Below are 11,834 nucleotides of genomic sequence, written 5' to 3' on the forward strand. Positions count from 1 at the left end.
ACACAGAAGCAGGCTCCATGCAGGGAGCCTGATGTAGGACTCCATCCTGGGACTCCAGAATCACACCCTGAGCCAAAGAAAGACACTTAACTGTTAAGCCAGCCAGGCGTCCCTAAGTGCTTTATTTTTAAAATGTCACAAAATATATTTTCAAAAAGACTGTTTTGCTGTTTACATCAAAATTGCTGTGTGGACTTAATTAGCTACATATAGAAAATTTTCAGTGAATAAAATTAAGTTAAAAGGTGATTATAGTTCAACCTACTTACCTAGAATCAGACAATTTGACAGCTGTAAACTGCTCTGGAGGACTGGGGCCCTCATCAACTACAGGAGAAAAACATTTTGAAATAAATTTGACATTTGTTATAAATATAAATGTAAAAATTTCTTCAGCTTTAAAAAACGTTTTCTTTTAAAATTAAATATAAGAATATTGTGATATTTTTATTTAATCATAATATACTATTCAGATTAGAGTATCAAGATCTGCTTATCTTCTTATAACTACAGAGTTAATTTTACATACTTAATAGGCAGGTCAGCTTGATGCTCACTTATAAAATATTTTCTTCCTGTGTTTTAAAATGCACTCAGTACATAAACGAATAAGCACTTACTATTTAAAAAACTAAATGCTTTAACTTATTCAATGGATGGACATTCAAATAAAAAAATACTGCTTTTCATCTTCTGATTACTTTATATCTCATTAATGCTTATACTGATGGGATAGGAGGGATAACAATTATTATAATTAATAATCAAATTATTAATAATGCTCCAGGTTAGTTTTGTCAAAAGGTCCAAAGAATAAAGGAATAAAATCTTTGACACAACAATGTTTCCCTTTCAATTTCAGTTGTTCATGTTGTTTTTGATTTCCATTGATACTCTTCTGGAAGAATACAGAATGTTTTTAAATGCTTACACTGGAAGAGGGATTTGCTAGTATCTGGTAAATATTAAGGAAGGAAAAAAGGGAAGAGTCAAATGCAATGGATTTATTCCTTTGAGATTAGATTTGGCCAAGTGAATGAATGTCATAAAATATATACTTTTAAGTGGTCTTTTCCTTTCCATTGCTTCTACTAGACACAAACCTTCTTTATGTGGAGCTCCCAATGTAAAAAGTCCATTGTCAAGTGCATGTATATAGGTTCCTTTATCCATTTCAATTGCTATGGTTCCTGAAATTTCACCGAAGTTTGTGACTGTCCACCAGATTCCTAAAAAACAAAATTAAAATTTTAGATTTGACACAAGGTTCTTATTTGTTGTTCTTGTTGTCATCACTTATTTTTAAAAACTTTTATTTTGCAGTTATAAGAAACAATACAGAGACATCTCATATACCCTTTACTCATTTCTCCCAGTGGTAACATCTTACATATCTATAGTACAATATTAAAACCAAGAAACTACCCTTTATTCAAACTATGAACCTCATCACACTTCATTAGTTTTACATATACTCACTCATTTCATGTATAGATGTAGGTGACCACAATCAAGATTACACTCTTTTTAAAATGTAAAATAGCAGTGCATGTGAAGGCACAAAACGATAGAGAACAGTCTCTTTCGTCCATTGCCCCAGTCATCCATGACTGCTTTCCAAAGGCAATGACTATTATAATGTATTTCTCACATCTTCTTCCAGAAAGACTTTCTAGCACAGTATTTTTTTTCAAGTTTTTATTTAGATTCCAGTTAGTTAACATACAGTGTAATATTAGTTTCAGGTACAGAATTTAGTGATCCATCACTCTGCTCATCACAGCAAGGGCCTTTTTAATACCCGTCACCCATTTAACCCATCCTCCCGGCCACCTCCCCTCCAACAACCCTCAGTTTATTCTCTATAGTCAAGAGTCTGTTTTCTGGTTTGGCCCCTCCCTTCCTCTCTTTTTTCCCCTATGTTCATCTGTTTTGTTTTCTGAATTCCACATACAAATGAAATCATATGGTATTTTTTCTCTGATTTATTTCACTTAGCAAAATGCTCTCTAGCGCCATCTCCTGGCAAATGGCAAGCTTTCTTTTTCTTTTTTTTTTTTTTGTGGTCTAACACAGTATTATTATTTAAAAAGATTTTATTTATTTGACAGAAAGACAAAGCATAAGTAGGGGGAATGGAAAGCAGAGGGAGATGGAGAAGCAGACTCCCCACTGAGCAGGGAACCCAGTGCAGAGCTTGATCCCAGGACCCTGGGATCATGACCTGAGACAAAGGCAGACACGTAACTGACTGAGCCACCCAGGTGCACCCTAACACAGTATTCTTAATCATGACTTCGGATCAGCAACAAAATGAGCAGAAATTGTGTACTCTATGTACACGAAAATAAACGGGTTTCTTTTTAAAAATTCATTTTTAATTCAAGTAAAATTCATATACTTTGTTATGTTAGTTTCATATGCATATTATAACTCAGCAATTCTATACATTTCTCAGTGTTCATCAAGATAAGTGTATTCTTAATTCCCCCTCAACTATTTCACCCATCCACCTACTCATGCTGCACATTCAATGCAATCCCTGTCAAAATACCAAGAACATTTTAAATAGAACTAGAATAATCCTAAAATTTGTATGGAACCACAAAAGATCTCAAATAGCCAAAGAAATCTTGGAAAAGAATCCAAGATTTCAAGAAATACTATATTGCTGTAGTAATAAAAACATTATGGTACTGGCATAAATACAGATATATAAGTTATTGGAATAGAATGTCCAGAAATAAACCCACACTTTTTTTTTTTTTTAAAGATTTGAGAGAGAGAGAGAGAGAGAAAGAGCATAAGAAAGAGAACACAAGTGGGGGACGGTCAATGAGAAAGGGGGATGCTGACTACTTGCTGAGCAGGGAGCCTGAAGTGGAACTTGATTCCAGGACCCCAAGATCATGACTTGAATCAAAGGTAGACAATTAACCTACTGAGCCACCCAGGCACCAAACCTACACTTTTATGGGAAATTAATTTATGACAAAGAAGGCAAGAATACAGAATGGGAAAAAAACAATCTTCAACAAATGGTGGTGGGAAAACTGGACCATTTTCTTACACCATATACACAAATAAACACAAAATAGATTAAAGACCTAAATGTGAGACCTGAACCCAAAAAATTTCTATAAGCAAACATATACAGTATCCTTCCTGATTCTTTGACATCAGCCATGGAAATATTTTTCTTAGTATGTCTCCTCTGGCAAAGAAAACAAAATTAAATTACTGAGACTTCACCAAAATAAAAAGCTTTTGCATAGTGAAGGAAACCACTGACAAAACAAAAAGACAATCTACTGAATGGGAGAAGCTAGTTGCAAATGATACCTCCAATAAGGGATTAGTATCCAAACAATACAAAGAATTTATACAACGTAACACCACAAACCTCCCAAATAATCCAATTAAAAAATGGGCTGAGGATGTGAGTAGATATTTTTCCAAGTAAGACATACAGATGACCAACAGACACAAAAAATGCTTATTAACATTATTAATAACCAGGAAAATGCAAATTAAAACCTCAATATTGCCTTACAACTGTTAGAATGGCTAAAATAAAACGGACAAGAAGTAGCAAGTGTTGGTGAAGATGTGGAGAAAAAGGAACCCTTGTGCACTGTTGGTGGAAATGCAAATTGGTGCAGACTGTGGAAAATAGTATGGAGTTTCCTCACAAAATTAAAAATAGAATTACCATATGATCCAGTAATTCCATTACTGGATATTAACCCAGAGAAAATGAAAACACTAATTTGAATAGATGCATTCCTATGTTTACCGCATCAGTTTATAGCTGGGCTTTTTGTTCTGTTCTAATGATCTACATATTGTTTTTATGCTAAGACCAAACTGTTTTGATTAGTATATTTTTGTAACATAGTTTGAAATCAGGAAGTCTGGTGTCTCCAGCCTTGTTCTTCTTTCTTAAGATTACCAGCTATCTGGAGTCTTTTGTGGTTCCTTACAAATTTTAGGACTGTTTGTTCATTATTTGTGAAAAATGCCTTCGGAATTTTGATAGAGATTGCACTGAATCTATAGATTGCTTTGAGATAATATGAGAATTTTAATAATTTAATTCTTCTGATCCACAAGCATGGACTATCTTTCCATTTATATGTATCTTCTTCAACTTCTTTTATCCATGTCATACTTTTCAATGTACAGGTCTTTTTACATCCTTGTTAATCATTTCTTGGATGTGACACCAAAGGTGAAAATAACAAAAGAAAAATTAGACAAAATGAACTCATCGAAATGAAAAACTTTTGGGGCACCTGGATGGTTCAGGTAGTGATCTTAGGGTTGTGGAATCGAGCCCTGAGAATCTTAAGATTCTCTCTCTCCTTCTCCTTCTGCCCCTCCCCTGCCTCTGTCACCCTCTCTAAAAATAAAAAAATAAGAAAAAAAAGAAAAACTGTGCACCATAGGACACTATCAAGAGAGTAAAAAGACAATTTTGAGAATGGTAGGAAACATTTGTAAATCATATATCTGACAAGAGATTAACATCCAGAATACATGAACAACTCTTAAAACTCAACAAGAGCAACAAAACAACCCATTTCAAAAAACAGGTAAAGGATTTGAATAGGTATTTCTCCAAAGAAAATACAGAAATGGCCAATGAGAATTGCTCAATATTGCTAATCAATGAAGAAATGCAAACTGAAACCGTAATGAGATACCATTTCATACCCACTAGGATGGCTATTATCAGAGAACCAGAAATAACAAATGTTGGTGAGGATATGGAAAAATCGAAACCCTGTGCACTGCTGGTGGAAATATAAAATGCAACTATGCAAAACAGTATGGTGGTTTCTCACAAAATTAAAAATGGCATTACTGTCATGATCCAGCAATTCCACTTCTAGGTACATGCCCAAAAGAACTGAAACCAAAGTCTTGAAGAGTTATCTGTACACCCATATTCCTCACAGAATTATCCACAATAGGCAAAAAGTGGAAGTAACTCATGTGTTCATTGAAATATGAATGGATAAATGCAGTATATACACAATGGAGTATCAGTCTTAAAAGGAAGACTGACACATGCTGTAACATGGATGAACCTTGAAGACCTCCTGATTTCAAAAACTTGTGAAGTGACAGTAATCAAGACAAATCAACAGAACAGACAAATCAATGGAACAAAGTCCAAAAATATATCAGCACATATAAAGTCAAATGATTTTTGACAAACGTATTAAGGCAGTTTAATGGAGAAAGGAAAGTCTATTCAACAGTGGTGCTAGAACAACTGGTTATCAAAATGAAAAAATGAAAAAAAGAACTTTGATCCCTAATTCACACAAGACTAAAAATTAACGAGATAGATCATAGATCTTTTTTTAAATAAATTTATTTTTTATTGGTGTTCAATTTACCAACATACAGAATAACACCCAGTGCTCATTCCGTCAAGTGCCCCCCTCAGTGCCCGTCACCCATTCACCCCCATCCCCCACCCTCCTCTCCTTCCACCACCCCTAGTTCGTTTCCCAGAGTTAGGAGTCTTTATGTTCTGTCTCCCTTTCTGATATTTCCCACACATTTCTTCTCCCTTCCCTTATATTCCCTTTCACTATTATTTATATTCCCCAAATGAATGAGAACATATAACGTTTGTCCTTCTCCGATTGACTTACTTCACTCAGCATAATACCCTCCAGTTCCATCCATGTTGAAGCAAATGGTGGGTATTTATCGTTTCTAATGGCTGAGTAATATTCCATTGTATACATAAACCACGATAGATCATAGATCTAATGAGAAACTAAAACTGAAGCCTCATAAAGAAAACGTGGAAGAAGTTCTTCATGACCTTGGGGTAAGCAACAACTTCTTAGACTGAAGATATAAGATGGTAATGTAACAGAAAAATAGTAATAAATGGAATCTTATAAAAACTAAAAACTTCTGGGACACCTGGGTGGGGCCTGCTTCTCCCTCTGCCTGTGTTTCTGCCTCTCTCTCTGTCTGTCATGAATAAATAAATAAAATCTTAAAAAAAAAACATTTATTATAGTTGAAAAAATTATAATTGAAAATTTTTTTTTAAATTTTTTAAACTTTTGCTTTAAGAAAAATACCATTTAATAAAATTAAAAGTTAAACCATAGACTAGGAGCAAAGAGTCAGAACTGTATCGGACCCCGGGATCACTCCCAGAGCCAAAGGCAGACGCTCAGCTGCTGAGCCATCCAGACGTCCCACTAGGAAAATATTTTTAAAGGCATCTCAGCAATATTAACTTTTCCCAGAATAAAGTATGGAAAACTTACCAACAATATCAAGTTGAGTTTCTTCATCTTCTTCTCTTTTTCTCTTCTTCTCTTTGCTCTTTTTCTTCTTACTGTAAGAGATAATTTACATAGATAAGTTTAGAAATATTGATTTGATGTTAAATACCTAAGATGGAATCTTAGAAGCCTCTTTTAAGCTGTACACAGATTTATGAATTATTGATTCACAGTTATCTACACCGATATATTCTCTTGCTTCTAATACTGAGAAGTCAGTTCTGATCCTGTATGTATTGTCTTATAGTTAAGAGAACAGGCTCTGGAGGACTGCCTTTTTAATCTTGTTATTTCTTAGCTCTGCGACTTTTGGAAAATTTCTTAATTGCTGTCAGCTTCTCATCTATAACATGAGGATAATAATTTATGCTCTTAAGGTTACTGCGAGGATTAAGAGTGAATGTGAATCTTCCTATGTTGCTGGTGAAAATGAAAAATGGTACAGCTGCTTTAGGAAATAGTTTGGGGTTCTTCAAAAAGTTAAACAGAGTTATCATATGACCTAACCTATGTACTGCTAGGTATATACCCAAGAGAAATGAGAACACACATCCACACAAAAATTTTCTAAGAAATTCGTAACAGCATGATTCCTAATAGCCAAAAAGTGGAAATAACCCAGATGTCCTTCAACGGGTGAAAGGATAAACAAAATGTGTTATATCCATACAATGGAATATTATTCAGCCATAAAAATAAGGATACTGATACATGCTAGACATGGATGAAGCCAGATACAAGAGACCGCATATTGTATGACTCCATTTATATGAAATATTCAGAAGAGGCAAACTGATAACAGAGAGAAAGTATATTAGTGGTTGCGGGGATGAGGGAAGAGCGGACTGGAGAGGGACTACTAAGGATTATGGGGTTTCCTTCCCAGACCATGAAAATGTTGGACAACATGACAGTGGGGGAACTTTGCAGACTAAACACTAAAACCCACAGAACTGTGCTTTACAGGGTGAATTTTATATGTATCATATCTCAGTAATAAAAAAAAAAAAACCCGGGGGGGGGGATGCGTTTTCCAAATAAGTCGTATTCAAAGTGCTTAGAGTTGTTCTAGGCCGGCAGAAAGTGCTATCCACGCATGTTAATGGTGATTGATAGTTGTGATGAGCATAAGATGCGCTTATTTGTATTTTCATGGAAACGTAAGCTTTCAGAACCTAACTCTCCCCTCTCTCCTGTAAAGCCAGGCAGGACAAGCTTCAGATTAAAGTTTATTTTTTAATTTTTTATTTATTTTATTTTTTTATTTATGATAGTCAGAGAGAGAGAGAGAGAGAGAGGGGGGCAGAGACACAGGCAGAGGGAGAAGCGGGCTCCATGCACCGGGAGCCCGACGTGGGACCGATCCCGGGACTCCAGGGTCACCAGGGTCGCGCTCCGGGCCCAAGGCGGCGCCAAGCCGCTGAGCCACCCGGGCTGCCCCCTTGTGTCAGTTCTCTTACCGCTAATCTTTCCTAATGAATAAATAGAAGCTCCAGGATATTAACGGACCTGCCACAAACTGCTACACTAGTAACTGCTGAGAACCCAGGCCTGAGCTTATATACCTGTCAAAACGCACATCTGCATATTGTATTAAAAAAATTAAGGATTTGCTTTTGTTGGGCGGGGGGCAGGGAGGGATGATTAATTAAGGATTTTGGGGGGGGTAAATGAAGGATTCTTTTTGAGGCGAGACATTTAAGGAGTACTGGGTGGGGAGGCGGGCGCGAAGATAACGAGCCCTAACAGAAGACGTCGTTGTCACCACCTGCAGCACGAGACCAAGGCAGACGCGCCGAGCAGCGGTCTGGGGGGCTCCTGACCCGGGGCAGGCCTGCAGCTCCCGGCTCGCGGTCGCGCCCTCAGGGCTCCTCCGTCTGGAAGGCGCGGCCGTCAGGGCCACGTCCCGGGGCGCGTCAGGCCGGCCCCGCGCGAGCGCCCGGAACTGCCTGGCAGCCACAGACCCGGGGCCGGAAGCAGGCCCGAGGGCGGGGCGCCGGAGTTCGCGGCTCCCTCCCAACCCGAGTTCCGCGAGACTCTCCTCTCCACGGGGGCGGCGGGGGGGGGGCGCTGTCGGAGGAAGAGACCCAGTCTCCCGCGCCAACTCTGCCCTTACCTCTTGGCCTTGGTTCCCTTGAGCACGAGTTTGGTGGACTTCACGTAGGAGTATTCGGCCATGGTTGGGGGACGCCCTGTCCGCAGAGGGGAGAGCGGGCTAGCGGCAGAAGACCTCCACTGGAGGAGGAACTGGCGAGGGAAGCCCTCCCCGCGCACAACAGCAGGGACTCCCTGAGAGCGCAGGCGACGGCGCCTCCGAGCCCCGGGCGTTATTTTTCACCCGCCTCTTGGCGCCTTCTTCCTGTTTACAGTCTGGGGCTACGGCAACGGCAGAGGGCCGAAATACCTCAGGGTTCGTTTGCTTTGGAGAAGCGCGGGTTCGCGTTTCCGCAAAAGAGAAAACCCAGGAGGACGCGCCCCCTGGCGGCCGCCGAGGGCCTGACGGCTGTGGGGGCGCGCTAGAGGTGTCCTGCTAGGTGTCCCGGGGAGGCGACCGGGTGATGAGCCAGGGGATGGGGCTCCCGGGGCGCCTCCCCGCTTTCCTGGGCGTGAGCTGGGCCTCCGAGGGCTTGCGAGCCCTTCCCATCCCATCAGTTCCTATTGCGGTCGGAATCCGGGTGCAGGTGCGGCGGGAGGCTGAGGTGCACACTCAACGTTTTATTTTTATTTGAGAGAGAGGGAGAGAGAGAGAACGACAGCAGGAGGAGGGGCCGAGGGCGAGGGAGAAGCCGACTCCGGGGAGCTCCGTGTAGGGCTCCCTCCCGGGGCACCATCCCAGGGTTCCACCCAGGGACTCTCTTCTGGGACTCTGTGACCATGACCTGAGCCGAAGGCAGACCCTTCACCAACTCAGCCACCCAGGTGCCTCTCACAACACTTCCCTGATTCCCTTTTCTCCCACTTCCAAACCACCTCTGATAATGCTGCCTGAATGATCATTCTAGAGAACTCGCTGATTATTCCCCAATCTAAAAATCTATTAAAGGCAACCTATTAGTTTCAGGAGAGAAACTCCTGGCATCGCTTAGTAAACTATTGGCAGTCTGGCCCCTTTTCCCACCACCTAACCCTTGCCACCGTAGTCCCACTAAATGGTTGGAAAAGTCTGAATGCTCTCTGTTTGCTTCTGCTCCCTGGAATCCTGCCCTTTCCTCTTTCCCATGCTCTTCACTTGGCCCCAGGGTTTCCAAAGTTTAAGACAATATTAATTAGTGGAACCTCACTAAAATAGAGAAAGGAGGAGAAAAGAGAAAGTTAGGAGGTGAAGCCTTACCACTCAACATCAATTATGGTTAATTACAGAAAGAATAATCAATGAAGAGCCCAACAGAAGAATCAGCAGCAGGAAAGAATCATCAATCACAGGCTCCTGCAAGGGAAAGATGGACATCGTATCTCTGACAAGATCTCCACTACCCCTGCAACTCAGCCCTTTGGAAACCATCATGACCTGGACTTCTGCTATTTTTTCCCCCAAAGAACTTTTGTTCGGAAAAACCCCTCGCAGCTTCATTCTTCTGCACAAAATAAGGTTCCTCTTTGTTTGTTGCATGTCCAGAATTGGAATTCTGTTATTCCTGAAAAAAAAAAAACAACAACCATTTTTTGCTAGTAAAATAACTGACAGTTTTATTTTTCAGGTTAAAACTCCAAAAAACTGTCTTTAAGTGACCTCATGCATTCCCCAAGCATCCTGCATTTCTCATTCTGTAGTTAATTGTGTGCTTTTTCAGGGCAGGAATATAAGTAGCTTATTCATCTTTGTTTCACCTATATACCTTGTGCAGTACCTGCCTCAGAGTAGACCCCGCATAAATGTCCGTTAACATGTTGGGATTGTAAAGCCTGAAGTTCAGCTGTGGGTTAATGAAGAGAGTGGAACATTTAGGAGTGTGACTAGATAGGAGGGGTTGTGGTAGAAAAACAGGAGGAGGAAAATCAGAGGGGTGAGGAATAATATATCACGGAGGCCACTGGAGGCCCATTCCGTATTTATTTACCAACCATCTCTGCAAAAACACCATGTGCTTGATGATAACATGTTGGCAACAGTATGGACAAAGGCAAGGAGCTAGGTGAGTGCTGGGTTGTGAAAAGAGAAGTGAATGGCCCAGTTGGTTGGAGACAGGGCATGTAGATTACAGTGGTGGGATCCAGGATTGAGAAGGCAAAGTTGGGTCATTTTGTACCTGAAAAATTTGCATAATCAGGAAGCAGTTGTGAGGGTAATTTGCAGGGGGGTACTCCAGGATGGTTACTCTGCAGCACTTGGCAATGCGATGTAAGTCATGAGCCTTGGCTATTTATTTATTTATTTTTTGGTAATACGAGTAACTGACAAAAGATAGTTATTTCAAATAAACACATTGCCAACTACAAGACTACAAGACTAGATAAAGAGCCAACCCCACTGCCCCCTAGGCTCCTTTGTGAACTTGGTTGATTTCAGTAAGTGACCATTTGGGCCACTTGCCTTTTCTCTTCCTGAGCTTTAAATTCCGCACTCTTATATTTTAAATTTTCTAATAAAGAGTGAGCCTACAAAACCTTAGCCCCCCACACTTGGCTCTGATAAAAGCAGAAAACCTGCCTGTGCATACTTGTATGCTCGCCATCCTCCTTCCCCCTGCCCTGTGTGACCTCGCTATGTGGTTCCAGGTGTGCTGTGTGATTTCCAGGTCTTATAAATAATAAATCTCTATTTTTTCAAAGTTTCCCGTTGTTCTTGAAGGGCCTCTTGAAATCATAATAAGAAGCACAATAGCGGGTCCAAACACAACAGTGGTATATTGATATTAGCATATTGATATGCTAAGACTGGCACAAAATGTGTGATCAGTGGTGTAAGTGGTACCAAAACCCTTTTACTCGAGCCATGACGACTCTTTATATATTGTAGAAAACATGAAGACCAGTTGGTTTCAAGAATCTTAGGAAATATTATTAAACTTATGATTCCTGGTGGCACCATAGAATCAGGATGGGCCCATCTGAAAACTGACTCAGAAAATAAAACCATAGCCATAGCAAAGAATTTGCTAGGTTAGTATCCTTGCATACTGTTACCACATATTTTCTAATATTTTCACACAACTTCCCTTTTTCTTATAACAATCTGTGTCATGTTGAAAAAATTCCCAGAACCATGAACAAAAGAGATAGGATGAGAGGGTGCTTGTGTTGGCTTTTATAAGTGACGTTTGGAAAGACTCAGTTTCCTCATCTCTTAAAATGGGGTTAGTAATAGTACCTCTGAGAGTTATGAGGATTTACTTGTGTAATTTGTGTAGAGTGGTTACGATCCACAAGTAAGCACTCAGTAGATGTTAGTTGTGACGATCACCAACCTCGTTATTATTAAAGGTTATCATTATTGGCAGGAATGTTGAAAGCAAGAGAATGGATACATGCTCTCAGAGAATGAATGTGGAGAGACCAGATGAGCAGGAACTA

General features: G+C 40.1%; 1 protein-coding gene and 1 long non-coding RNA gene across 4 annotated transcripts in view; one reads left to right on the forward strand and one right to left on the reverse strand.

Moving 5' to 3' along the window:
• The window catches only part of FRG1 (FSHD region gene 1), a 128,999-nt gene extending 120,293 nt beyond the window's left edge, over positions 1-8,706 (reverse strand). For all 3 annotated transcript variants that reach the window (XR_012002594.1, XM_072763694.1, XM_025984567.2), the window contains exons 1-4: positions 8,440-8,706; positions 6,306-6,376; positions 1,104-1,229; positions 270-327 (exon numbers count right to left, since the gene is read on the reverse strand). Coding sequence is in view for 2 of the 3 variants with exons in the window: in XM_072763694.1 (XP_072619795.1) it covers positions 270-327; positions 1,104-1,229; positions 6,306-6,376; positions 8,440-8,501 (317 nt within the window). In the remaining variant the exon portion in view is untranslated. The remainder of the gene's footprint in view (positions 1-269; positions 328-1,103; positions 1,230-6,305; positions 6,377-8,439) is intronic.
• Positions 8,707-8,828: 122 nt separating this feature from the next.
• On the forward strand, positions 8,829-11,092 carry LOC140599672 (uncharacterized). Its single transcript, XR_012002595.1, has 2 exons — positions 8,829-9,022; positions 9,684-11,092. It is a non-coding gene; the product is annotated as an uncharacterized lncRNA (long non-coding RNA).
• The last annotated feature ends 742 nt before the right edge of the window (positions 11,093-11,834 follow it).

This window comes from Vulpes vulpes, chromosome 7, assembly GCF_048418805.1.
Source record: "Vulpes vulpes isolate BD-2025 chromosome 7, VulVul3, whole genome shotgun sequence".
Classification (NCBI taxonomy): Eukaryota; Metazoa; Chordata; class Mammalia; order Carnivora; family Canidae; genus Vulpes; species Vulpes vulpes.